The sequence below is a fragment of the Penicillium samsonianum genome (assembly GCF_028829775.1).
Source record: "Penicillium samsonianum strain IBT 33392 chromosome Unknown utg000007l_segment0_segment0, whole genome shotgun sequence".
Classification (NCBI taxonomy): domain Eukaryota; kingdom Fungi; phylum Ascomycota; class Eurotiomycetes; order Eurotiales; family Aspergillaceae; genus Penicillium; species Penicillium samsonianum.
The window spans coordinates 2,995,652-3,023,211 of record NW_026643265.1 but is presented as its reverse complement, the minus strand read 5'-3'; the positions used below and the strand labels follow the sequence as shown (position 1 = coordinate 3,023,211).

The 27,560-nt window shown below is 48.7% G+C and overlaps 10 protein-coding genes across 10 annotated transcripts; 6 read left to right on the top strand and 4 right to left on the bottom strand.

Moving 5' to 3' along the window:
* Positions 1-792: 792 nt before the first annotated feature.
* N7471_012019 (E3 ubiquitin-protein ligase SSM4) lies at positions 793-5,431 on the top strand (the record flags this gene model as incomplete). Its single annotated transcript, XM_057284738.1, has 2 exons — positions 793-3,811; positions 3,870-5,431. The coding sequence occupies 2 exons, from the start codon at positions 793-795 to the stop codon at positions 5,429-5,431; spliced, it is 4,581 nt and encodes a 1,526-aa protein (XP_057131004.1).
* Positions 5,432-5,946: 515 nt separating this feature from the next.
* On the top strand, positions 5,947-9,958 carry N7471_012018 (uncharacterized protein; the record flags this gene model as incomplete). Its single annotated transcript, XM_057284737.1, has 2 exons — positions 5,947-9,277; positions 9,471-9,958. 2 exons carry the CDS (start codon positions 5,947-5,949, stop codon positions 9,956-9,958), a joined length of 3,819 nt encoding a protein of 1,272 aa, XP_057131003.1.
* A 2,489-nt stretch (positions 9,959-12,447) lies between these two features.
* N7471_012017 (2EXR domain-containing protein) lies at positions 12,448-13,293 on the bottom strand (the record flags this gene model as incomplete). The annotated part of the gene is made up of 1 exon (XM_057284736.1): positions 12,448-13,293. The coding sequence occupies one exon, from the start codon at positions 13,291-13,293 to the stop codon at positions 12,448-12,450; it is 846 nt and encodes a 281-aa protein (XP_057131002.1).
* A 1,407-nt stretch (positions 13,294-14,700) lies between these two features.
* N7471_012016 (uncharacterized protein) lies at positions 14,701-15,918 on the top strand (the record flags this gene model as incomplete). The annotated part of the gene is made up of 3 exons (XM_057284735.1): positions 14,701-15,005; positions 15,083-15,718; positions 15,777-15,918. The coding sequence occupies 3 exons, from the start codon at positions 14,701-14,703 to the stop codon at positions 15,916-15,918; spliced, it is 1,083 nt and encodes a 360-aa protein (XP_057131001.1).
* A 432-nt stretch (positions 15,919-16,350) lies between these two features.
* N7471_012015 (uncharacterized protein) lies at positions 16,351-16,575 on the top strand (the record flags this gene model as incomplete). Its single annotated transcript, XM_057284734.1, has 1 exon — positions 16,351-16,575. The coding sequence occupies one exon, from the start codon at positions 16,351-16,353 to the stop codon at positions 16,573-16,575; it is 225 nt and encodes a 74-aa protein (XP_057131000.1).
* A 1,246-nt stretch (positions 16,576-17,821) lies between these two features.
* On the bottom strand, positions 17,822-19,725 carry N7471_012014 (F-box protein; the record flags this gene model as incomplete). The annotated part of the gene is made up of 2 exons (XM_057284733.1): positions 17,822-18,181; positions 18,259-19,725. 2 exons carry the CDS (start codon positions 19,723-19,725, stop codon positions 17,822-17,824), a joined length of 1,827 nt encoding a protein of 608 aa, XP_057130999.1.
* Positions 19,726-19,926: 201 nt separating this feature from the next.
* N7471_012013 (uncharacterized protein) lies at positions 19,927-21,348 on the bottom strand (the record flags this gene model as incomplete). Its single annotated transcript, XM_057284732.1, has 1 exon — positions 19,927-21,348. The coding sequence occupies one exon, from the start codon at positions 21,346-21,348 to the stop codon at positions 19,927-19,929; it is 1,422 nt and encodes a 473-aa protein (XP_057130998.1).
* Positions 21,349-21,801: 453 nt separating this feature from the next.
* Positions 21,802-23,843, top strand: N7471_012012 (GMC family oxidoreductase; the record flags this gene model as incomplete). Its single annotated transcript, XM_057284731.1, has 4 exons — positions 21,802-22,199; positions 22,282-22,859; positions 22,909-23,574; positions 23,626-23,843. The coding sequence occupies 4 exons, from the start codon at positions 21,802-21,804 to the stop codon at positions 23,841-23,843; spliced, it is 1,860 nt and encodes a 619-aa protein (XP_057130997.1).
* A 682-nt stretch (positions 23,844-24,525) lies between these two features.
* N7471_012011 (putative glyoxalase family protein) lies at positions 24,526-25,041 on the top strand (the record flags this gene model as incomplete). The annotated part of the gene is made up of 3 exons (XM_057284730.1): positions 24,526-24,659; positions 24,713-24,909; positions 24,965-25,041. 3 exons carry the CDS (start codon positions 24,526-24,528, stop codon positions 25,039-25,041), a joined length of 408 nt encoding a protein of 135 aa, XP_057130996.1.
* Positions 25,042-25,365: 324 nt separating this feature from the next.
* Positions 25,366-27,248, bottom strand: mfs56 (uncharacterized protein; the record flags this gene model as incomplete). The annotated part of the gene is made up of 3 exons (XM_057284729.1): positions 25,366-25,922; positions 25,978-26,895; positions 26,960-27,248. 3 exons carry the CDS (start codon positions 27,246-27,248, stop codon positions 25,366-25,368), a joined length of 1,764 nt encoding a protein of 587 aa, XP_057130995.1.
* Between the last annotated feature and the right edge of the window lie 312 nt (positions 27,249-27,560).

Sequence of the window (27,560 nt, the reverse complement as noted above, 5' to 3'; positions counted from 1 at the left end):
ATTCGAGGTCGGCCTCCGTAATTTGCGGAGGGCTTCCCTTCCACACACTTAGATTGAGTCGGCTCAGTAGATGATTATCGCTGCATCGGAGAAAAGCTCACAGCCCAGTTGAATATGTGGCTTTTCGATATTGGAGCTTGAAACTGAATGAATCAAAGCAAATTAGCTGCTGTAGGCGGAATGCTCGCGTCGGTCTTGGCGCTAGCAACTTTCACGGGCCGCGGTCAGATACCTACCTAGGTAGGCTGGGTTAATTTCAAAAAATATTTAGTTCTGAGGAATAAAAGATCGGACTAAATTGAAAGGATTCAAGTTCAGATAAAGAAAACACAGGGACAATTTATTACATTAAGGGACAAGGCGATCGCATATGACACAATAATCAAGGATTTGTTTTTAGAGCTCAGTGAGGTCATCGGTGGCTACTCGTACTGCAGATACCACAATACCCCACAACCATCGCCTTGACAAGCAGGTAATGGTGTATCTAATGTACTGCCAACGCACACCGCTGAGTCAGCGAATTGGATGGCCCCGGGCAGCTACCTGGGCAGGCTGAATTGCTTTGTTACAATCAAGCACTAATGATCTACAGATTACGCTTGTGAGGTACGTTGCTCCTATAAAATGCGTGTAAATTTTGTCCTCACTAATCATTCTATTCAGCTAAACTCCGGTTGCCCACCAACACAAGCCTTCCGCATGTTTACAACTTTTCCCATTCCCGCTTGACTAGGAACATGGTGAACATCTGATCAACCACCACCGTCAACTCGGCGAGATTCACGAATCATGGAGCCCGCGGACTACCAATTCCGCGACAATGCGGATAATGCCGCGTTCCCCGATCTAATGAACGACCCGGCTTATGACGAACGGGAAAAGGGATTTGACGACCTGGATACCTGTCGGATATGCCATGGCGAGGCAACGGAAGAGGAACCGCTGTTTTACCCATGCAAATGCAGCGGTAGTATCAAATTCGTCCACCAAATATGTCTCGTTGAATGGTTATCACACTCACAGAAGAAACACTGCGAGCTTTGCAAAACGCCATTCCGATTTACCAAATTATACGACCCAAACATGCCTCAGAGCCTCCCCGCACCTCTGTTTGCGAAGCAAGCCCTGATCCAATGCTTCCGGACTCTCGTCACATGGTTGAGATTTGTTCTCGTTGCATTTGTCTGGCTGGGATGGCTACCATGGTCGATGCGCGCAATCTGGAGGGCACTGTTTTGGCTTGCTGATGGCCGGTGGTCTGCCAATGAAAACGTTCGGAACCAGGCCGCACAAACCGCCCAAGATGGTCTTGGGAAAGTGTTCTCAAACGGCAGTGCTGTAAATGCCGCGTTAACTGACTCGATTACTTCCACAATTTCTAATGCTGCTATTTCATCTACTACTGCTGTACCATCAGCACGATCGTCAATTCTCAATTTCGCAGCTGGCGATCCGCTCATGCTCACTCTCATAAAAAAGTTGATACCCAATCTGTTCATGCCCGCATTTACTTCGACTGTCGGGCAAGGCAACGGACAAAACAACGTCACGGCTAGCTCAATCAAACCTCGGTATCCATCATGGCTTTCGGATGTGAAGTTCCTGAACTCGTTGACCCCGTATCCAACAATCAACAACATGATCATGGACACATTAGAAGGACAGCTCATCACCCTTCTTGTGGTCGTTGCATTTATTCTACTCTTCTTGATTCGAGAATGGGTTGTTCAACAGCAACCCATGGTCAATATCGCAGAAGGAGAACGTGAGGCTGCTCTTCAGTTAATTGCAAATGCCAACAATCGGATAAATGATCGATTCAATGAAGAAGGTGGTCTTAGACAACCAGAACCCATTCCCGCTCACCACCCGGAAAATGAGGTCAACGATGAACGCGCAGCAGACCATGAGTTGGACAATGATATCCTTCCTCATTTTGCTCCCCACTCCCCGGCTCTGTCCTCGAATGATTCTGAGTACGGTCTCCGTGGGTTTGAAGCGGAGCTACGAGACTACAATGAGAACGACCCGGAGTACGAAGCAGGGGGCCCTCCTACGGCTCGTGCTCTGGCTTTCCGAGACCTAGTGGCCCGGACTCATGGTAACCATGAAGAAATGTTGCGCATTCTTCGTGAAGAGGCTCATGGGGATGATCTGGACTGGATTGTGAATGCCATCACCGGAGCGACCATAAACCGGGATTCATCAGCAGGGCCTTCTACTCGTCCTCACGATACCGACAATCCAGAAGTCTCAGACGGTGCCGATGCTCTTAATATTGAAGATGGAGATGTCGATGGTCACCCGCCTGATGCGGACGCCGGACCTTCTGCCCAGAACATGGATCACGGGCCACCGACTAGAGACAATGCCATTCCTGTTGCCAATGTACAAGTGGATGATCGGCCTCCGCTGGGTATTACTGAACGGGTGTTCGAATGGTTTTGGGGAGACATCACACCTGTAGAGCGCGATACAGAAGAACCAGTTCCCGAAGACGACGAGCATATTGTTCAGGATCCGGCCTTAGAAGACCCATTCGTGCCCTTGCCGAATCGGATGGAAAACAATCAAGCAGACGCTGCCGCTGATGCTGCTGCCGCCGCGAATGCTGGACTGGACCCTAATGATATCGATGCAATTGAAGGGGATGATTTCGAAGGGATCATGGACCTTATTGGCATGCATGGTCCCATTTTCGGACTTTTTCAGAACGGAGTCTTCTGTGCCCTTCTGATTGCGTTCACAGTAGCTATCGGTATCTGGCTTCCGTACCTATGGGGTAAAATTGCTCTTGTGTTGTTGGCTAACCCTCTCGAACTCGTCATCGGTGTTCCTATCACTGCGGTTGAAGTTGTCGCAGACATCGCTCTTGATACTCTTATTGGTGTCGTGGGATATCTCATGTACTGGTTCAGCCTTGTTTTCAAGATTGTACTGAGCCCTTTCAGTGCTCTTTTGCCTATTGGAGAATGGATTCCCCGGGACAAGTCAGTCACTAGTGCATCGCTTTCCCTCATCGACGCAAGCAGTCACCGCTTGAACAAAGTGATCAAAGCATTCCTGGTCTTCCATGAGTCTGATATCCCCATGTTCTCAGTGCTCTCGCACCAGGCGCTTAAATTACACCAGGCTCGCCTCAGTGCTTTGTTGCAATCGGTCTTTGCCACTGTCAAGTTCATCCTGCATGACTTCCCACTTCGGCTTGTGACCCTCGGTGTTCCCGATGCCCTTTCTTTGGACCTTGACCTCTCTCATTTCAAGAACTTTATTGGTCAAGCCCAACAACAACTCACCACCTTCGCTAAATCATCGCTTTTCTCGATGCCTGGAACAAGGTTTATGAACGCAAGTGCAGCAAAAGCAGCCTCTGCCACAGTGCCGGTCGATTATGACCTGGCGGTCTGGGATTCCAAGGATCGTGTTATCGCTATCTTCATGGGTTATTTGCTTGCATTCATGATAGGGCTTCTCTATCTACGAATCACAGGGCTGCTCTCAGGTGCCAATCGGGGACAAAGGATCGAGGGCCTGCTTGCTGAGGTCCTGATACAAGCCGGGGGAGTTATAAAGGTCATCCTCATCATCGGGATTGAGATGATTGTCTTCCCTTTGTATTGTGGCAGTCTTCTTGATCTTGCTTTACTTCCGCTCTTCTCCAACGCTACAGTGGCCTCTCGTATCGCTTTTACTGTTGCATCCCCCCTCACTTCGCTTTTCGTGCACTGGTTTGTTGGCACTTGTTACATGTTCCACTTTGCCCTATTTGTTTCCATGTGCAGAAAGATTTTGAGAAGTGGTGTGCTTTGTAAGTGCTGTTATCTATTTGCCAGACCTTGATCGGTTTGCTAACTGCCTGACTCTAGACTTCATTCGTGACCCCGATGATCCAACTTTCCACCCGATACGTGATGTTCTCGAACGCAGCATCACTACCCAGCTCCGTAAGATCGGTTTCAGTGCCCTTGTATACGGTGCGCTCGTGATCATTTGTTTAGGAGGTGTCGTCTGGGGCTTGCACTTTGCCCTCGATGGTGTCCTCCCGATTCACTGGTCGGCCAGTGCGCCGATGCTCGAGTTCCCGGTTGATCTCCTATTCTACAACTTCGTGTTGCCTGTAGTCATTCAATCATTCAAACCTTCAGATGGTTTGCATGATCTATATGACTGGTGGTTCCACAAGTGTGCTCATTTCTTGCGTCTCAGCAACTTTTTCTTCCCCGAAAGACATCTGGAGGAAGAAGGCTACCACGTCCGGAAGACCTGGTGGGGTATTCTCTCTAGAAGCGAGGGTGACTGGGAACACCCAGTAGTTGGAGATGATCAGCAGGCTGCAGCCGAGCGGGAAAACCGTGACGTCTACTTCCTGCGCGATGGTCGATACGTGCGCGCCCCTGGCTCTGATCAGGTCCGCATTCCCAAAGGCAACCACGTTTTCCTTGAGGTCACCGAGGACAATGAACGTGTTGATGGGAAGTCCGATCCTGCCGATGGGCTACATGGCCGATCCAGCAACATGTTTACCAAAGTGTACATCCCTCCCTCCTTCCGGACTCGGATTGCTGCCTTTATTCTTCTAATCTGGCTGTTTGCTGCCACCACCGGGGTAGGCATCACTATTATTCCCTTGGTCATTGGTCGGAAGATCATCGGGTCTTACTCCTCTACTCCGGCTCCGGTGAACGACGTCTACGCCTTTTCAAGTGGTCTTTGTGTGGTCGGTGCGTTTACCTACCTTGCCTACCACTCCAGCACCGCACTTAACTTCGTGCGAGAGCATGCAGGCGCATACCTTCGTTCCCCCCGCCAAGCAGCCCAGACCAGTCTGGGCCTCGTGATGCATGCTGCTCGGCTTCTCTACATGGCCCAAGTTGCCATTATCCTTCTACCGTCACTCTTCGCACTGCTCACTGAGCTATACATTCTCATTCCAGCGCACACCCTCTTTGGCGATGGAGAGTCGCATGTTGTCCATGTCGTTCAGGACTGGGCGCTCGGGGTGTTGTATGTCCAGATGGCCATCAAGTTGACTTTCTGGCAGCCCCATTCCTGGGTAGCAGCTGCGGTCAACAGTGTCTTCCAAGATGGTTGGCTGAAGCCCAATGCAAGCCTTGCTACTCGTGCCCTTGTTCTTCCAATCCTCCTCTTCACTGCAGCTGCGGCAACTTTGCCCTTGTCATTTGGGTTTATTGTGCGCTGGACAATTTTCTACTCCCACGTCGGAGTGCAGCCTAATATTTACCGTTATGCTTATCCCACCACACTCTTGATCGTGCTGTCTGTATGGATGGCGCATCTACTGCTGAGACGAGTGGCAGTCTGGCGCACCAATATCCGCGATGAAGTCTATCTCATTGGAGAGAGACTGCATAATTTCAGTGAGAAACGAGCACGGGATGTCGGTGTGTCGCGGGTGATGACAGGATGACGAAGTGGATGAGTGATAATTTTGGCCTTAATGGCATAGTCTCTCCACCGACTCTCTTACCTTTTAGCTTTATTGTATGTACATTTAACTCGAATGAATAGAATCCAATTATTACTTACTACATATGTACTTTTCGTCCTGCCCCTCGCCGGATATGTGCCTGAGGCATGAGACTTTATATCTGTAATTGGTACTGGTAATACCGTAATCTAAACATTCATTACCTGCTGCCTGCCCCCCCGTGACCCCACTTATTGGCCTCTCTCGTGATCGCTCATTGGTTAGGCAACAGGATTCCCTCGATGTGCCGTTGTGTGGTTATCGGCATCGCCATCCTCCAAGGCATCCATTGAAACTTGCTCTGGAAGTCTTCATCGATTCCTTTTCTCCTGATGGATTCTTTGATTTCCAGCGACTCTGACTATGTGTTCATGAACGTTCCCACTGCAGTGCCTTGTCTCTAATGCTCGATACTGTATCTGTCATTCTTATCGATCCCCTCCGCAATCGCCAAGATGTCAGTCCTCCGGCATGGAGGAGGCGGCTTCCTCCAGCGGCGCCTCACGAAACTATATACCGATACGAAAACCTCCTGCGAGAGTGTTACGACAGCCTCCAAGGCAATCGACGACCCTGAACTCGTCGCCCTCCACGGGAGTTTCCAGAAACAGAGGGATCGCTTGCTGGCATGGGGTCTAGATTGGAGCGACGCAAGCGCCGCGCAACCCAACGACATCGATGAATCGTTGACTGCTGCAGGCTTCAGCGATGTCGTTGAGAGTGTCATGTCATCGATCCAAGAACTCCTCAACGATGCTGAGCAAGCGCAGCATTTGGATGCGCCCATGCTCCCTTCCAAGGAACGGAAAGTCGATATACCGTCCAAGGATACCCTTGCTAGCAGACCGATTAAAACACAATGGACAGAGGAAGATATAACTCGCTCAAACAAAATCTTGAATGAACTCACTGGCTGTATTGATACCCTTTATGATCTCTCACGCTCCCGGCGGACAATGGCTTCCAGCATGTCATCCAGCAAGAACAGCGCGCGCCGCCCACGACCTAACCCCACCTCACCTTACGATTCATCACATGGCTCATTCTCCGAGTCTAAGGAGAAAGTACAAAGCCCGAAGCAAATGTTCGATGCATTCGCCTACTCGCCCACGACCGCGCACCGTGACTCCCCTAATCCTTTCCTACCATTGAACCATCTCCTCATTGATCGCTCGGCTCTACAACTATACGGAGCGGCCCACGATAATAGCCCTCCTCCATATGAACCTGTTGCAGCGTCTTCCAACTCGCGTGCCATTGGACGCCTGAAGTCATCGGCATCGCATCTTCTCGCGTCCACAAAGGAGTCCCATGTCTCCGTGCTTGTCGAGTTTATGCCTATATTGGCGGAGTCGAAAATGGATAATAAGAGTGCTCGATTGGAAAAGCTCCAGCAGTCTCTTGAGCAGTTGCTACAGAACGCCAGGATCTCGCACTTGGGGTTGATGCGATTTTTGGGTTACTGCATTGATAACTCGAATTCTCGCTATGCATTCCTTTATCAGATGCCGGTCGACTACTTCCCGTTCCTACAGAATCCGAGTGACTTGTTAAAGGAGTTAAAGCCTAAGCCATTGGTCGCTCTTCTTCCTTCGGCAGAGGAGTACCGGGAGAATCGAGTTCCGAACCTTGACACTCGCTTTCGATTGGCTTATGATCTCTTAATGTCCTCTCTCCACTTAAGAAGTCAAAATGCCGTTCATGGAAATATCAACAGCAGCAACGTTATCTTCTTCCCGGGTCGAAGTGATGCCAGTGATGATGAAAGTGGTCTTGCACCTGATCTTCGCCGTCCTTATCTCACTTCTCCGGCACGGTTCTCCGGGGATGGACCAACCCCTGAGCCGTTGTCTTCGGCAATGTACCGTCATCCAGACGACAAGAGATCTGTTGAGGATGATGGCGCGTGGGCCTATGACCTTTACTCGCTAGGCCTCATTCTATTAGAGATAGGACTGTGGGCACCAGTTGGACGGCTCTGGAAGACGAAGTACGACCGCTCGTGGTTCAAGCATCGAGTGGAAGATCTCTATGTCAAGAAACTTGGCCCGAAGTGCGGTGGTGCTTATCTTCAGGCGGTTCAGTTGTGCCTTGATGCCCCCAACTTCCATTTATCGACACAACCGATGACTGACCTTGGTCTTCGTGTTCCACAAATTTACCACTACCCGGTACTCGACTTGTCGGACCCTGATGGCACTTTCTCTTTTTCAATGAATTTCATGTACACAATCTGCAAGATTCTGTGGTCGTGTTGCCGGATTGATATCTTCTCGGCACCCTCGGCAGAAGAATTGGATGACTGCCTTCCACTTGCCCTTGTGCCCACCCCCGAGCCGGTCACCATCGAGGACAAAGTTAGGGCATACAAATCATCAAAGCGCGAGATGTCCAATTATGACAAGAAGCTTCCCACAATTCCTGCCGAGACATGGGGTGTCGTGAATGAAGACAAACCTATTGAAAAGCCACAAAAGACACGGACCGTCAAGAGACTTCCGCACTTGGAAATACCGGACGAGCACCTACGAGAGTGGAATTTCCAAATAATGCCTCGGGTGAGCCGCCTTCTTCAGAAGATCTTAAAGGATTCTTCTGAGTCGTGTGGAGTAAACCTCATCATGACTGGCGAGTCGCCTGAAAGTGCGAGAACGACGATTTGTGTTACTTGCGCCAGTGTGAAGAAAGTTCGAATGGCCCTCAAGAAGCACTTCGCTCTTGGTCGGGATGACTGGGATTTGATTGTCCTTCGTGGCGATATTGAACGGTCCAAGGTTCCTCGGAACAGGCGCCGGAGGCCGGCCAAGACTCGCCCAAATGCATCCAATGATACACCCTTTCGCCAGCGAGAGCTCAATCCATGTCACCAGCAGCGACCTCTGTGCGGAGCATCTATCGGTGCCTTTCAGAACGAAGAGCACCTACCCCCCGTCTCATATGGCGGTGCCATCTTTGTCGATGGCTTGCCTTATGGCCTAACAGTTCATCATATGTTGGAAGCTCCCAGTGAAGACGAGGGCCAAGGCAGTGGCCCCGGAGACTCCAATCAAGACGCCCCTTCCAGGTCGGCGGGGAACTGGCCCCGTGATACATCAAATACCCCACATCCTGGATTCATGTACGAATATCCAGAGGATGACTCGCCTGACATGAACTTCGATTTCGAAATTTCCGATCTGGAGGACGGAGACGATCCATCGCAAGGCCTCGAGTCTGGGTATGATGAATTCTGGCTTTCAGATGAAGATTCATCTGATGATGACTCCGTCGGCCCTGATGACGACGACGGTGACACTGCGTCCATTGGTGATACTGCTGGTATCGAACCAGGCGAAGAACCTCGGCTGCTTGTCACTCAACCAGCCATTGACGACGTACATGAAGACTTTTTTCCATCTCCAGAAGATCGCGATGACGAGCACCTAGCTTCACACTCCCTAGGTTATGTCCACGCATCATCTGGAGTACGGCGCTGGACCCGAAAGGGTCTGAAACATGAGATTGACTGGGCGCTCATCAAAGTCGATGAAGCCCGCATGGACCCTCGCAACATCATTCTCGATACTACCAGGTCCAGTATCGCTCGTCCGGGACGCCCTATCCCGCCACAACCCATATTTCTGAACCAGGTAGCCCGGATGGAGGAGCTAGGTGGTTTGCAGGTTCATTGCTGCGGCCGCACAAGCGGACTGCAAACAGGGCAGATATCCAAGGCTATGACATTGGTCAAACTTCAGGGACGGCATTCATTCTCAACCAGCTTTTGCGTCAATGGGAACTTCGGAGGTAAGAGGTACACTTCAGCGGATCCATGTTTTTGTCTATACGATCCTTAATTAGATACCCTTTTTTGTTTTGTCATGCACGCCCGTCATTTGTTGCCCTTCTTAGCTGGTAAACATACAGCACCATTCCATCCTAAGACATCCGCTCGTATCGAGTAAACATTTCACGAAGCTAATCTCTCTTGATCCGACAGCCCCTGGCGACTCCGGCGCATGGGTCTTCGACCGTCCCACCGGCCGTGTTTGCGGCCATGTTCTCGCCTGGTCCGCAAAAAGCAACACCACCTACATTTCCCCTATGGAGGTCACCTTCGATGACATCGCACGCACCCTCCGCGCCTCTATCGTCTCCCTTCCCGGCGACCCGAACCGATCCATGGGTTACATCGACCCTACCTCCCCACAGGCTGCTCAATACCGCTACCAGGCACAGCGCCTTCCAGGAGACTTTGGGCGTTTGGCGTTTGGAGCTGGAAGTTCCCCTGGTCCTCCTGTACCACCCTATCCCCATCAGTACCCTCACCCTCAACCCCACCATCCAGCTTACGGACGTCCTCCACCTCCGCCCCCACCCCCTCCTGGCTCCCGAGAAGCCCGTGGGCCCGTGTACGGTGGCCCCGTCCCTCCGATTCCGCCGTCGCTTCTGGCTGGGCCCCGCAATATCGAGCGACAACTTGCTTGATTTTTGGAAAATCTAGAATGGGAATAATCTTTTTGGGATTCATGTTATATTGATCTGGGTATATCGGTTTTGTTTTATGATTGTGTTCATGATTATGGATGTTGGGGATACCCGTGATGGCGCGATTTTCGGTTTTTCCTTTTCCGTTTACAACTATAAAATTATATCACGCGAACTATTCAAAGAGCAGTATTCGTAAACGGGAGCTATACTCGATTTGAGGTAGATACGACGAGGCTAGGGAAAACACACTCCTCTCGAGGCTGGCGTTGATCCGGTCCGTCGGCCTCGCGGTATCAACCCTTCTTAGGTGGTTTGCCCTTCCTTTTACCAATCACTGTCACCCTTGAATCAGAATGTGAAGTTTACCATTACCATTCGCATTGAACCGAAAGGATGTGAGCGATGCTGACGTCCTTTGTATTCCTACTATGTAATTCTGCGGCCCGTTTTCTCTATAAAATTGCTTATTTGATGCCGTGAAACTTAATAGTCCGTGGAACAGCGATTACAATACATTTTAATTCGTCTTCATAGAAGTAAGTACATGTCCAAATAAGGATCTATTGCTATTCTACTTAAGATGGTTTATCGTTGTCTCTCGATTCCGCCATAGTCCCGGAGTAATTATAAAAGGCACTTTGTATTTCTCCGTCTTACGCTCTGGTGCTCAAATCTTAAACCAAACAGGCGAAGTATTGACTCAATCGTGATATCATGATTTTTGCTGTCGTTTTTGAGAAAACAGTACCATTAAAGATCATCCAAAGGCCATCGTATGATAGCACCAAAGTACACTCATTTTGGAAAGCGACCCATATACAGTAGAATTTTATATAGTGGTGCTTTATACGCAGAGTGGCACCAACTCAGCAGCCTCGAAATACGAGCTGCTTATAGGTGATACCACGAAGGTTCTCGGTGCAACGCAAGTTTGAAATGAACCAAATAGAACTGGAGCATCCTGTCCTGTGGGATGAGATGATACCGCGCACGTCTTCGCCGGACCATATCCTTAAGCCGCCAATCTTACTGAGGCGTTTTTCATTACATAATGACTCTCTTGCTGAGTAAGTTTTTCCAGCCCTTGTGCAATGTCGAAACCCAGCTGAGCAACCCAGATGACCTTGAATCTTGCATCCGGTGGATTGAGAGTTGACATACCCATTTGAGCAAGCCCTGAAACTAGCTAGAAGGCAAGAAATGGCGAGATGGTAACCCAAGAATGTGACATGAGCTGGGCATAGAGTCTGTCGTAATACATACTTGTTTATTGATGTGCCGAAGAACACTATGCCATAGGATATATAGTCAGAGCATATTCCAAACAAGAGAACCACTGTTAGGTTAACTGCAGACTAGTCAAAAGGTCTTCAATAAAATTATTGCGCAAAACATCAACGGCTCAGCAAACCAAGCAGGTAAGATCAATCCCGTAATACCAAATCTGACCTCTGAGGACTTTGAGACCAGGGTCCAGCAATCACTTAGCTAGAGTCTCTTCTGCTGATAGCTCATTGCAACAGGAAGATCATACTTATAGTAGTTGCAGCAACCCCCATGGCGATTTACAAGAATTTGTTGCTCCTGGTACTAGGGCTCGTCTTACTAGCAACCGATGTCCTAGGAGCAAGGGTGGTTTATACAGCATGGTACACACAAGGGCTTGGGGGTCATCCAGCATCTACTAGTCGCCACGGAACGATCGCAGACGAACATGTACAGCCCCTCCTAGATCACATTGCACAATGGTCGGGGGGAAGATACAGGGCCTCAAGGAGCAGACACAATCTTATCAGCGTCAGTGCACACCAACACGTGCACACAAAGAATGAGGCTAGTCAAGTGGTACAGAATATGGTCCACCTAGTTTGCCAGCACTTGAGAGAATGTGGCGCGACTTCACCCGACTCTGAGTGAATTCTTAATGCACATGTAGTTTTCCCCACTTCCATAGCGAAGGCGCTAGTTTCCTATTCATGTGACTGATGAATGGAGATGGATTTTCCAAGGAACAAGCAAAACCATCGAGTCCGACGATAGCTCAGAGAGGGCCTTCTTATGATAGTGGGTTTGGAATTATAGGATGATTGGCCAACTGGTGAGCACGTGAGCTTTCCAAACCTAATTCTATCCCATCAGAGGAAGCTTTCAAGGCCCAGTACTTCTAAGTACGTCTGATCCTAAATAATGATCACTGCAATTATTGTCTATTACAGTATCTTTAGACGTTAATTGACAAAAGGAGAGAGGGCGATAAAACAGTCAACAAGGATTCGATTTTTGAAATCAACTTCCTAACTTTGGAAGCTGATGATCCACTGATAGCTGAATGCTAAAGACAAATTGAGTCGCCGGCAAGGACAATGGCACTCCTGCAATATCCCCCAGAACGTCTTCCTTCGCCCAAACAACAAGTAGATCAGAAAGAAACCGATCTGTGTGTCGTGATCCGCATGATGTCGGTGATATGGAACGCAAAAGAACATTCACGGTCTGATGGCACGGGCAGCCCGTATTTCAAAGTCGATATCGTGCTCGAGAAAGATAAAATATTGAGCCATCAGTTCACTGACTTCCAATACCCGCTGGTATGAGTGCTCGCCGAGAATCCGGGGGCCACTCTTCACATCAAATCTCTGGCTGTTTCGATCCCAGACAATTGCTTCTCCTTCACATGCGCCATCAAGCTCCCATCGCGCCTGTATTTTTTTGCTGAAACTATTCTCGCTCGTAAAACCTGGATGTTCGCCCGCGATGACATACATAACCACATCACAAGCAAAACAGCAAATTGTCTCGCAAATCAACTTGGAGGACGAAGCATCCATCAACAAACTCTCAGGCACAGCAAACTGGCCGATGTTGATGGGCTGAGAAACACTCTCCGGAGCTCTATCCGTATTGTGAATCCCCCAGCACTCCTGGGAAAATAATTCAAATTCATCTCGACCAACCCACACCACGTCGTACATTGGGACAAACTTGCGTAGGAAGTAAAAGCACTGTCTCTGCCGATGAAAAAGGACCTCAATTTCCTGCTTGCGAATCCATTCGATAGCAACGTAGCGGGCCTCACGATTCACGTCGGCGAGCGGTATCTTGACACGGATTTTATCAAGCGAGTCGTAACGGAGCTCCCACTCCACATAGGTTTCATAGACTGCATGCTCGTAAGAGAACCAACCTTCACCCTGGTAGGGAGTAAACGCCGGCGAGTCAGTTTCGGGCAAGGTGTCACGCCATATCTGGAAGCGTAGTTCGGGTGGAAGGTAGGGAAATGGATGAAAGGTTTGGGAGCCGGCCGCCGACACGGCCAGATCGGAGGAACTCATGATTGACTTGAAGATTTCAGAGTTCAGCATTTGATGATAACTGAGACTCCTGATGGAGGGTAGGTTAATGGTGAAATAAACGTGGTGGAAGGTGGTTACACCTGAGTTTGACGCCGGTGCCTAAGGCACTCGTTTTTCGATACCAACTTGAAGAATGCCTCGGCACTCCCCTTCCTTTGTGCTCTTAATTCTTTATTCTTTTCGATGGAATGGAATATTTCGTAGCTGTTGGAAGCCTCTTACCAATAACCGGGAAGAGAGAACCAAGCAAGATTATTTACATTCTTGGTCAAACCGTACCTTCATAAGCAGCTGGAAATGAGGTCTGATCTCAGCTAACATGTCGTTTTTCTTGAGGTCGCCATATAATTGCATAATAAATATCTATTATCTTAAACTTTTACCGATATCTAGATATGTAGGACTCCAGACAAAATCCGGGTATCTCTTTGTCTTTGTGTCGATTTGAACTCATTCTACTTGGAACTTGACGCAGCGCAAAAGCAATACTACAAAAAGCTAGACTTCACCGAGTATGCACTGATTCTATCACAAAAGATGATCAGAAACTGTTAATGTGGGCATGGCGAGCTCGACTGTCAGCCTCCAAAACTAGATGTTTGTCTTGATTCGACCCCTTGTAAGAGGCCATGGTATATCAAATCCTCTATCATATCGGAGTCAGAAGTTGTATTTTTACAAATTATATTATAAATCAAGGACTCGGACATTAACCATATGTAGAGGAACAATCCAATGAACATCACATAGCCTTTTGGCTCAGTATTCGGAGCAAAAGAAGCAGTGAACTAAGTATTCAGAGAGGAAACAACAGGAAGGTAATGCGATACATTGCATGCACCTGTGGCTATGAGCTATTTAATACTCTATGAAGAACAAAGAGGAACAAGAAAGGATTGTAAACTGTCAATGAGCTGAAAGGCAGCTCAATATCAGTTACTTTCGCGAAGCCAACTGACCTACACTTTCTATATAACTTCTACAAACTTCATAATTTGTTAGCCATCTATGGAGCATTGTAGCAGTGAAATATTGATAGGAGTGCTTTTCTCCAAATTGATGCCTCTTGCCCAAATGGGAAATGGCCTATCGATAGCTCGTGACTTGGAAGGGTTTGCCATGTTAATCTCATCTTCCGACTTGTGTATAAACAGCGTGCAGTATCGAGTCTCTCTGTCCGCTCATACGCGTCTTCGACACAGCGCGTCCGTTCATTCGTCTCTGTTTACTTCTTATTCGTCCGATCCCTCATCTCTATTTTCTTCTTCTCACTCCTATTCAACATCACCGAACGATTTTAAATTTCACACTTTTCATATCTTGTCTTTCATCTTTCAATCTCATCGTACTTCGAAGTGGCTCTGCGTCCCTCTGGGATTTGTGGCCATGCATCATTTGCACACCTTCCACGGAGATCCCGAGCTGGGCACTCGCCCCCTCAAAGATCGGCCTGACAGCTTGAATAAAGCTATAGAGGCTCTCGAGAAGTGGTATGACAGTGATAAGCCTTTCTTCACGAAGAAAGACCTGGAGAGCGTCTCCAACCAGCTCAATCGCCGATACAACACACGGCGAAAGAAGGAACAAAAGCAGTTGATCTCTGTCAAGGGCCTCAGTGGCTCCAAAATTTATTATGAAGTGATGACTGGACAAGTCCTCGAAGAGGCGGCGAAGAACGAAGACTGGGAGATGTATGTTGTTTGTTAATGGTCTCCCTTCAGGGCTCTTCTGGCACGTGACCCCAGCTAACACATACATGTTTCAACAGACGTGAACCAAAGATCCGATACCTATGCTATGAACAACTCATTTCGTCGTCAAAGTCAGAAGATATTGGACTGGTGGAAACCTTCTTTCCGTTGCAGATTGAGCATTTCATGCTCGTACGCGCGAGCGACACAAAGTTGCCCATCTTCAGCGACTACCTCGAGAACTCCTGGGATGTCGATGAGTATCTCCAATCTATGCAGGTGTTCTGGAAGCACAGCCCTGAATGGAAGAAACTCAAGTCACTTCTTAAGCTTCTCACCCTTCATAAAATCACCAAGGTTATCGGTATCGCATCTGGATCAATGGAATTTGGTCCCGACGATAGAGACTGTGTCTATCGCAGCGCCGTGCAACATTCCCTGATGATCACTGTCAAGGAGTTCATTGAAGAGATGTCCAAAGAAAAGATCAAATGCTATGCTCAGGATCCTCGCTACACTGCCGTTGACACCTGGGCTCTTGCGCAGCAAGACTGCGAGGTTCTGGAAGACCCCAAAGCTTTACTTGAAATTGACGACTACTGCATTCTGTTTTCTTGCTGCCCCGCTCTTCCACTGAAAGAAATCACTGTTGACTTTGCTCGGCCTGCTATGCTGATTTGGGATCGAGTTGTCCCTGAACCAAATCATGGGTGGTGAGTCTGATTCTGATGCTGTATTCTCTTCGTCTTGCTTACTGACCAGTTCTCCTAGCCATAACCCAAACACCCCTCGTGTGCTGCGCATGATTGAAAACGAATACGACTGCTATGAGTTCTGGGATTATCACAAGGTTGCGGTTGCTCCCTTTAGGTCCGACCTTGCTGTTTACATCCGCCGCCAGGAGGTGGAGTAAAGTCACCGCAAAGATGATGTGTTAGATTATGGTGTGTCGGGGGCGATGGGGATGCTCAAAGCTATCTGTCAGATTCTTAGTTTCATAAAATGGCTTCAACTACTCAATCATCTCAAATTCCACTATACACCTAGACGTCTCTATAGACCTCTCCTAACGGGTTATGAGCCCGGAAGCTCTATTCATTTAAACTTCCTCTTCACGCACGACGCCATTGTTAACCTCTCAAAGGCCTCTCTATCGAATCTATCACCATCATCACCAGCGCCTCTCTCGACGACGCGCTAACCGGCCGGGCCAGACACCCACCTACAAACGGTATCACCTATCTAGTTCCTACACTAGCAAACTGTGTTAACAGACGTGCCCCTCTCTTTTCGACAGTCATCACCACAGTACCTCTTCATCAACGCACTCATCAATTTCATCAACATGTCTTCCAACAACAATAGCAGCTTCGCAAAGCCCAAGATCTCAGAGCTCGTCCCAATCCTTACCGGCGAAACCAACTTCGCAACGTGGTCAACCGCACTCAAGTGCGCTCTCAACACCCGGGATCCTCGCCTTTTCGAGATCCTCACCGGCAAAGAGGCTCAGCCAGCCCCCGATAATCCAACGCTTAACGAGTGGACTCGCAAGTCTCACCTTCTTTCGTAGACGTCTCTAGAGACCTCTCTCCTAACACTATCTATTTGATCTTGGGGGGAAACGCTTCGGTCTCTATGTGTTGTCAGGGGCATTTGCAAGGCCCAAAGGGGTCTTTGATTGAGTGGGAAGCCAATTTGCGTTTAAAGAAAGCACCCATGATTTCCACGCCTGCATAAGGCCGGGAAGTGTGATTGTACCCTTCATGGCTTATTTATGTCTTTATTTCTCTGTGCAAGTAGCTTTACCAATGAATCTCCTCTCCACGTCACAATATTATTAAATGGTCCTTTTCGACTGCCCGTACTCCTATAAAAAAGCAAGCATCTACGGCTACCAAATCTAATGCCATAACAAATGTTTTGTATGTGAACCTTCTGGTCCCCATAACGGGCAGATATATTCTATATTTATAAGTCTAAAGGATGCATACCATCCACAATTCTTATAGACAGTATAGAAAGGTGATTCACAACAGGTGTGGTCTCGAACAACAGCCGTAAACTTGGTTCCTAATGACTTTAGGTCTTAAAAGACTGAAGACCTGGGTGGTGGTCATGTATTTAGGCCTCTTTGCCTCTGCACTACCCGGGGTAGCTGTGAAAGTATACCGAAGACTCAATTTCCAACGTTGGAATACATACAACAGCCACACCTTGTTCTGTGATGGACCCACTTGGCGTGACCCACTTAACACAACCTTATCCCAAGAAAGACCTTGGAAGATATATATCGCATTAGTTTTAGTTGTCTTTTATGTTAGCAGCATTGCATTGGATAAAAAGGAAATGCTTCGGTGGTGAAGAGAAGTTCGTAGTTCTACTTTGCATTTCTATTACTACCCATATTTGGTGATCATGACTAGGAGTTCTAGATATTTTTGACTATGCTCTACCATTTTGATTTCGGTACTTTCCACTGTCTGTTGATCTCCTGATCGAGATATGATTCCCCAAAAATGTTCTTTTCGCTGGTTGTATTGAAATTGGAGGCTGAGTTGTCTATCGCCTCTGTGATGGAAACACATTGTACCCTTCCATCAATTCCAAAGTTCCAGATTTGCGGATGCTACAATATATGTGGCCTGAGAGCAACAGCCGTCAGTGATATGACGGACTGCAGCAAATTAGTTGTGGAGAGTGCATGATCCTGCGACGACGCACTGAAGCACGCAAATTCCACGCCAGTGAGGTCCCCTGCATCGGGGATAGTCAACGGCAAATCTAGGCCCCATCGGGCACATGTGTGCCTGGTTGTCCTAATTCCCCTCTTCACCTTCATCTTCATCCTCGTCCTCGTCCTCGTCCATACTCTCCCATTCATCTTCAACGTCGCTTTGTAGATCCGCTTCTTCGCCAAGCATGCTAAGCAGTTGTAACAATCCGGCCTGTGTGCGCCAGGCATCTTCGGATGGCAAATTTGGAACGGAGTTACCAAGACCGCCGCTATCCACTGCTGAAGGCTCATCCGTCTCGCCGGAGGCAGATGAAGATTTGTTAGAGAGGTTAGGGGCCAGGCTGAGTATGCGGATGACTTTTGTAGGAAAGACACGAGGAAGGTCTCTGCCTTGCGGTGGAGGTATGCCACCTGGAACGTTGGTGTCACGCCAACCGAGAGTCTGCGATTTCTGGTGTTAGCTCTTCAGCTTTGTTTCTTTTTTTCTCTTTATGTTCATAGGTCAGAAAAGATGCTCACGGTGTAGGTAGTCATAATAGCATCATCAGCCAACGCCATGTAACTGATCGGCACAGCAAGCTGCGGCGCAGAGCTAGTGAGCAGCGAGTACGAAGCACGGGCAGGGTTCTCCACGTTTTGAACCCTATTGTTGTCATCAAGGGCAACAATATAGATCCGGTCTTGAATTTCGAACATCACACGGTGGTTGCGAATTGATAACCAACCACCAAGGTCAAAGCTTGACCCGTCTGATTCGCATTCCAAAATGGAGCTGTTCGCTGCAAGACTAGCTTCGTCACGGAGAGCCTTGTGGAAGTCGGGGCATATAAAAACACGACCAGCGCGAGAAAAGCCCACAAAGAGATCGCCGTGCAACATCCCCGCTCCCCATTCATCCTCCCCATGCCACACGTGACCTGGGTCGTCTGGTGGTGATAGTGGACCTTTGGCGACCTCAATTGGTACCAAACAATCTTTTCGGAAAGCCCCAGGCGCGAGGGGTTGAGGTGTAGGGCCAAGTCTCGCAGCACCTGCTAGTGCTGCACTCGCAGAAGCAGAGGCAGCTTTGGGAGGAAGGATGTGATATTTTTCCGTAGACTTCGACGGCTTCAGCGTTCCTAAGAACGCACCAGACTCCTTGTTGTAGGCAAAATAGCCTTTTGCACCCATCGAATAGATCACAATGTCTTCGCTTTGGTCCAGATGGCCAATGGCACCTCTCTCAATCTTCAAGTGTGTGGTCAACGTAGGAGGTCGCTGTGTCATATCGTATACAAAACCCTGACCCTCGTTGGAAACAACACAAAGAGTCCAGTATGACAATTGGAACCCTCTCGTCTGGCAATCATGGTTCAAGGTAGCGATGCGCCGGAACTCTCCCCGCTTCGCACCTTCATGGTCCGTCTGCCAAACCTCGAGCGAATCTCCTTCACTATCAAACACAGCCATTCCATCCTGATATTCCAAGTGTGCGTGTTGGCGAACTCCATCTCCGTCGGTGTCCTGCGCCGAAGGGAGTTGCCAGAGGATACGGCCCGTGTCCATATCAGTGACGTTCAACCCGCCAGCATGGGAAGTGGAAACGAAAAACCGGCGCTTGAAGTCGGCACGGAATCGCCAAACGGGATCATTGCCAATTTGTAGCACTGATTCCTGGCTAACTGGATGGGGCTCGGCCCAATTGCGGGCTAGTAGTGTCTGGCGCTTGCATAGGTCTTTCCATGACTCCGTGCCCTCAAATACTTTGGCAAAGCTGTGGGTATCGGAGAGGAAGTTGAAATCGCGGCTACCTCCAAGCGGCTGGGCAGTTTTGGCTTCGGATGTGTAAATAGCTTCTTGGTGAGTGACGTCGATAAATTGATGCCAAGCCTTGGAGGCCGCAGTCAGGGACGCAAGGGCGGAGACAGGGGTGAAGTGCAAGATTTGCAGGACAATCTCTGGGGGCAGGACGGTGAGAGGGTCCGCCATGGGTGAGATGGCGGTCATATTTCCAAAAGATAAGTAATGCAGAGTTGTTGCAGAAAGCAAATCAGAGAGGTGGGGGCTCAATATTTTGTCGTTCTCCACCGTATATGCGATGACGTAGCCGTTTTTAAATCCGTGGATAGGCACAGCAAATGGCCTCCAGGGGAAGTATTTAGGTAATGCCCTAAATTTAAGCTTAAATTGGTTTGATATGGCTAGTTCTCAATCCGCTCGCCTCCAGGTCCTCCAAGTAGTAGATTCTTCCCAACCGAACCTCCGCTGCAATGCTTGCCTCATTTCAAGGTGCCTCATTCGCTCCTCCATATGCTGAACGAACTCTCGCCGGTCTCTATAGCGTTTTCTGAATTCCTTCACAATAATCGGAATAACCTCCCACCCAACAAAAAGCAATAGACCAGCAAATAAAGCAAACGACTGGTCTTCTTCGTTAATTGACTGGGGGGAACATGGCATGAAGAAGCATGAATGTGATGCCTTGACACTGCGGGTCACATAAGCCATGAAAGCATACCCACAACTCGCACATCCAACCGTAACAAGCCAAAACAACGGAGCTGCAAGCAGGAGTAAATAAAGACCAAGCGGAGCTAGTGGTAATAGTCCAATCCACCATCTTGAATCTCCTGTAGCGTTGATCATGATGATCGAGAAAGGCACCACAAATAATGACACGAAGGCGAAAAGGCGCACCGCCTTTGTCACCATCCTTGATACTATCGCGTTGTTGAACGCTTGTTTCAACAGTCCAGTGGGCGTTTGTTTCAGGAGTCCAGTGAGCATGCTGGGTAACAATGATATGTCCATATAGATGAGCAGCCATACAGAGAATGGCATGATATAATATGGAGTGCCAGCAGCAACAACCAAATTAAGGTCATAGGCACCGCTGTGCATTCCGTGCCAGTATAACGCAGGCACGTCCATTGTTCTGATAGGAGCAATTGTGTGCATGAGCGCGAGGGAGGGCAATATCATTCCGATCAAGAGTGTCCATAACCGATAGCGTCGGGTCTCTGGGGTTTCAAATAATATCATTGCAAGGAGATATTGCATCGATCCATGAAAGAGCCCCCAAAAAGTGACGTTAAACGCCGCCCCAATGGAACCATTTAAGCCGCCCAAATCTACATCGTAGGTCAAGGAGTTGCGTGGAATGCTTTGAGCCACACGGACTTCACGAAAAAGACCAACAGCGGCCCAGTTGGTGCCGAGTAGAAATAGCCACTTATTTGGATCAAATCTCTCTTCTGAAGCTCGAATGAGCCGCCACCACGATGCCACGATGGAGAGGAACCAGGCTGCCCAACTTCCTGGTCCATAAAACCCGCTCACATTTCCGATACCAAGGACATCAGGTGGTTCGGATGTGACAGCTAGATAAACCGGGGGTCCGGTGTCATATAATTCCGTGCCAGGCGAGGGAGCCGCATTGGATGAGGAGCCTGTCTTGTCAGTTGATGTTGTGGATATTGTGGTATCGGAGGCTGGGGGGATAGTGGTGTAGCTTTGTTCGACGTGAATGACTGCTGTTGGTTTTGAGCCCGGTTCTTCTCTTGTTTGGAGTACAAGCGCGCATATTGTGGATATAAAGAGGAAAGACAACAGCACCACCCTCCAAATCATCGCATGTATTGCAAGGAAAAGACTAAGAATTTGAGGCTATTCTTGATGAAATTCACCTCAAACCTTCGTACTTTCAACTACTAACTGGTTCGAAGTCCGATCGGGGCAGTGATATAGGAAATGGATTTCTGCTCAGCCTGGAGGTCTCGTATAATCGGGCTGCGACGAGCATGTCAGCAGCATTCAGCCATCAACTAGCACTGTGGCGTCGATGACATTTCAACAAAATAATATGTCTCGTCTTTTAAGGTATTTCCCATTGTCGTATGGAAATATCACTAGGAGGTTGAGGAAATGTGGGATTTGCTGTACCCCGCAAGTACAAGCAAGTACAAGCGACAACCCTGCATATATTCACCAAATGACCCGCTGCTTGGCACCCAACGAGGCTGAGCGCAAAGCAGCCCAATTACGAGAATTCCTTTGATTTTCTCCCCATACCCCTCATCAGTCATGGGTAACGAGACCCTTCAAGAGTTCGCCGCCCTCGATCTCGACTACTTGATTATAGGTGGAGGTACCGCGGGTCTAGCCGTTGCTGCACGCCTCACCGAGGACCCTGAATTTCGCGTGGGAGTCATCGAAGCCGGCCCATCGGTCTTAAACATAGATGATAATGGCGCGATCAATGTTCCTGGTCGATATGGCGAAACTATCGGCTCAAAATACGACTGGAAATTCAAAACTACCCAACAAGCGGGCCTAGGAGGAAGATCACTACCATGGCCACGAGGTCGTATATTAGGCGGCACAAGTGCGCTCAATCTTATGGCCTGGAATCGGGGTCATCGCAAAGACTACGATGCTTGGGCGGAACTGGGCAATGAGGGATGGGGGTGGGAAGATCTACTGTATGAGTTGAGCAACTTTATAAGATTCGGGCTCTATCTCGAATCTCGCTTGCTGATCTGTGAGATGCTGAATTCCTTGCAGGCCATTTTTCCGCCGCAGCGAGAACTTCCACCCACCCAGTGCCGCTCATCAGAAACATTATCGGTCTTCCTATGATCCCCAGGCTAATGGAACGAAGGGCCCTCTACATACAACTCATGCCAAGCAGTATGGTCCCACACATCAATATTGGCACGAGACACTCAATAGTCTGGGCGTTCCATCCACGCGCGATAGTCTGGCTGGCGATAATACAGGTGTCTGGAATATGGTCTGCACAATTGATCCAGATAGTCAGGAGCGCAGCTACTCTGCCTCTGCATACTACCAACCCATTGCGAAACGCCCAAACCTGCATATGCTAACTGAAGCAACTGCCATGGAAATCCTGTTAGAATCTGAAGATGATGAGTGGTACGCAACAGGGGCTCGAGTACGCTGGAACGGGCTCGAAGCAAACATCAAAGCATACGAAGAGGTAATCGTCTGTGCCGGTAGCGTGCAATCACCGCAACTTCTGGAACTATCCGGCATTGGCGATCAGGACGTGTTGGAAGCTGCTGGAATTGAGACGAAAGTCCACAATCCTAACGTAGGAGAGAATCTACAGGAGCATATGAGTATGAACTATAAACAGTTCTCCTTATGAACTTGGCTGATGTGTAGAAGTGACTGCCACCATCTTCGAAATACCCCCCACGATTCCAACCCGCGATGACATTCTCAAAGACCCAATTCAGCGCGAAGCTGCGGACCGCGCCTATTACGCTTCTCAGACCGGGCCTTGGACGGTGATGCCCTGTTCAGTGGCGTACTGTCCGCTTTCGAAGATCCTATCGCCTGAGGAATGCAATGAACTACACACCCAGGCTAAGGAAGTCGCACAAAATACAGGACGTACACATGACGCTCTTCTAGCCAGTCAGTTCGAGCCTGGTCAAGCGCGCGGTCAAGTCGAGTATCTCTTCGATCTGGGTAACTGGAGCCCATATTTTGTCTCTGAGCCAGGGAAGAAATACGCCACAATGCTGCAAATGCTACAGTACCCTTTCTCGCGCGGGTCTATTCATATACCCCCTATGAGCGAGAATAATTATGAAAAGTCAACAATTGATGACAAACCTGTGATTGATCCGAGATATTTTCTAGGACCTGGGGAGATTGATAAGAAGGTCATGGCCAAAGCACTCAGATGGGGAGATCGAATCTGTCAAACCGAGCCTCTGGCCCAACTTATTCGCGGTCGAGTATTTCCTCCTCCTGCCAACGGGGCAGACTCCTATGAGAAAGTATACGAAGAGTTCGTCTCGAATTATACTGTAACCGACTGGCATCGTATGTTCTCCCTCCACTATTCATTCAGCAAATCACTAAAGATACATACAGCGGTTGGAACTTGCGCTATGGGTGAAGCAGATGGGATCAATGGTGGAGTTGTGAATGATATGCTACAGGTGCATGGGGTCCATGCTCTGCGAGTTGTAGATGCTAGCATCATGCCATTGCAGGTTGGGGCACACATCCAAGCCACCGTGTATGCGATTGCCGAAAAGGCGGCGGAGATGATTATAGATGACTATTTTGCTCGAAATGGTCCCCTATGAATCTCATGAGGCTTGTATCCAATGATAATAGTACATCTAAATGGTCTTGTCAATATTTTGCCCAGTAATTGCACACTAAGAAGGGCGACTGTCACAACAGCATGTCCATCCATTCATATTTTGCAAGTTATCATTGTCACACGCATCCCTCGGGTTCCGGAAATATCCCTCAGACCAAGTGAACCATCCGATTCTATCGGACTGCTCCTCACACTACTCCAGCATTCTCCATGTCTGTGAAACACAGCCTGCGCGCACAAGCAATCTTAGTCATGTCTCCTAGACGAGGGTAGCCTGGAAATTTCTTCAATAACAAACACAAAAAACGGGATGGCTAGGATATGCTCTATATAAATAGACCGGGGACTGAAAACAGAACTCCCCGAAACTTCGGCTAAAGCCGATCTTATCTTAGCTCTCCCCTCTTTGGAGGGGCAACCGGCCTATTTAGTCCGGACAATTGCGACATGGAATGCATCGGATAATTTTCCAGAGATTTAAGGATTTACTGGATATTCACTAAGCTAACAAGACCTCCCACATATTTGTAGTTGCCGCCGACATACTATTGGTTGGTTGACTCATCTCATCCGACACGGAAACTGATTCCCGCATTGAACCATATATACCGACTCCTCTTGCTCAGTACAATATCACACACACATATCCTATATCCTACATCATGATTTCTGGAATCGCCCACATCAACCTCACAATCCCTCGGGATACATTAGAACAAGCCGAGGAGTTCTACGGGACAACCCTCGGACTCACCTCAGCCCCGGTACCGGAGCTCCAGAGGGGAACAATTCTATGGTATTAACGGAGTTATTTTTCAAAAAGACGCACATTTCTAATATTATCAACAGGTTCGACATCGGCGCCAGCGGGCAGCAAGTGCATATTAGCTTCGGTTCGACTGATCCGAAAGGTACCCGGCACCCATGCTTCAAGCTGTCTTCCCGTGAGGAACTAGAGGAGATTAAAACAAGCATCTATAACCATCATGTCCGTGGTGGTCCTGCAGCACCAATGTCTGCTGATAAGCCTGGCGAGGAAAACTCTGGTGAGATCTCTGTGATACGGCCCCGCGTACGATTGTTTGCTGATTACTGCTACAGGGGCTCAAGGGAAAGAATATCCCACACGGTTCTTCGCTCGGGATTTTGCTGGAAACAGGCTTGAGTTTACTATGTAAATATTTTTGTTTGTTTGAATCGAGTTTGTGTTTGCGTCTACGAAAGCGTGGGTGTGGGATTATCAACGAAGTCGCTGTTTCGACGGTGGCTGGAATAGCAATGAGAAACGAGCCAATATCTACTATTTCAATATGATATCGAAGCACCTACCTAAGGTAGATACTATGTATGCATTATTTTTGAGCCTAGGCTTGAGAGGTCTTCATACCTCAAAAACCGACATGAGATATTAGAAATATGCGAAATTATTCATTATTCTATACTCTGATATTGCTTTTTATCAGTCTATAAATAAAGTCCCAAGTCCTGTACATAAGGTCTCTCTAAACAGTTACCTCACCATCTCCTATCTCCTCCCCACGGTCCCTCCTCTCCCTCACAATATCCCTTCTAAATATCAAACTCCAAAGATAAGCCCTATTAACAACCTCATGACCACCCTCCTTCAAAATCCACACATTCCCAAGGAAAGTAGTAAGCAAAACAGACAGCCACATCAACGGCATCATAGCAATGAAGGCCCACATAACACCACCCTTCGGATCTCGATCTCCAACCCCGCTCTTATTCGTAAACACCGTCGACATAATAGTCAATCCCAGCAGACCTCCAAAAGGAACCGCAAACGACGCAAGACAAGTGATCTGCGCCGTCATCGCGGGGAAATATGCCAGCCCATGCATAGACGCTGGGTTCATTCTCATCCCGACTCCGTGTCCAACTAGCGCCATCATGCCGTAGATGACGCTTGTTTTGCCTGCCTGCACACCCCATGCCAGCACGGTCATTCCTACTGCCGACGTTATGCTGCCGAGGAGAAGGGCTGGGAAGGTTTGTCGGGGCCAGACGTTCGAGGAGAACATCGCCATGTACAGTCCGGCTATTTGAGTTAGTCAAGGTCCTTTCCATATAGTAAATAGCTAGGTATAACATACCAGCTAAGCCAGGAAGGAAAAATAGCAGTGCGATACCGGCATCGCTAGAGCTCCTCCCTTCCACCAGCGTAAAGTATATATCCATGAAATACATAACAGCAAACATGGCTATCCCGACCGAGAAGTTTATCAGGAACAGCAAGCCAATATCACGCTGTCTCAGTAATTCCCAGGGCACCATTGCCCTTTGACGCGGGAGGACCCGTGCCATCAGCGCTCCAGGCACCATACAGCGCTCATAGACGACCCAAGCAATTGTCAGAATCCCGCCGATCACCAACGGCGCCAGGACGGCGGCGGATTTCCAAGAGTATGTACCACCCGCCCAAGTCAAAGCGAGGATAAAAAGACCAAATCCCCAGAGAAAGAGCATCTGGCCACCGCAGTCGATCGTTGAGATCCTCGTGAGGAACCGTCCAGACCGAGTCGAGACACCTCTCTCCTCCAGTTCAGGAATAGGCTGTGGACCCTGCAACTCAGTCCTTAGAACAAGGACCACAACAACCATTGCTACAACCGCGATGGGCAGGTTGATTGCGAAACACCAGCGCCACGACGCCTGCGTCAGATACCCGCCGATCACGGGGCCGATGCTAAATCCGATTCCAGAGACGAGGGCAAATATCGTCCAGTTGACTGCGTACTCGGCGAGGGAGACGCGGTCGGCGAGGATAGTGCGAATGGAGATGTTCACGCCTGCGGCACCGACGCCTTGCAGTGCGCGGCCGACAAGGAGGACGCTGAATGCTGATGTTGGGGCGCCTGTGCAGACTGCGGAGCCGATCATCATTATGAATATTGCGGATTGGAGGACGATGTGTCGGCCGAAGAGGTCGGTTAGCTGGGCCCAGAAGAAGAGGAAGGCGGCTGATGTGAGGTTGAAGACGGAGATGATCCAGTTTAGTTGTTTGATTTGGTCTGTGGGGTGGTTAGTTGCTAGTTGAGAGTTGTCATTGAGAATTGCTGTGTGTGTGGCACGTACTGAAATCCTCTGCGATAAATGGTAGAGCTGAGGCCACGATCGTTGTATCCAGGGCTTGCAGGCAGTATGGACTGAATAGTCCCAGGATGATCTTCCAGCGGTAGACATTCCTTCGTTTCTTCTCTGCAACTTCTTCCGGGGAGCGGATCTTCTTTTTCTTTCCCCCATCATGCTGTGGGATATCGATTGGTGCGTTTAGTTCGATTGCATTGTCTGGTGTATTTGAAACTGTGGAATTTAGGCGTTTCCGCTCATTGCGTTTCTTGATTTTCTTGTATATCAGAAACATGAGTTCGATGAGATATTCCAATGAGCAAGAACGGTTGCTTCGAGGCAAAGCCTTGGGAGCGTGAGAAACCCATCTTTATACCCTCCTCTACCTCACTCTTTGAAGTAAGAGAAACAGAGAAGGTCGCTAAGCATACTAAGTGGACCCAATATTTGCCCAACTTGGGTTTAGCGTGCAGTCTAAGCCTCAGCACTCAGCCTTGGAGCTCTCCATATTGAGAGACCTCTGCGATATCTTCATGAATTTCTAAATAGGCAATGTTTGCGATTGGCAGTTATCGCAAGACCTGTGGATGATTTCGAGTTTTTCCTA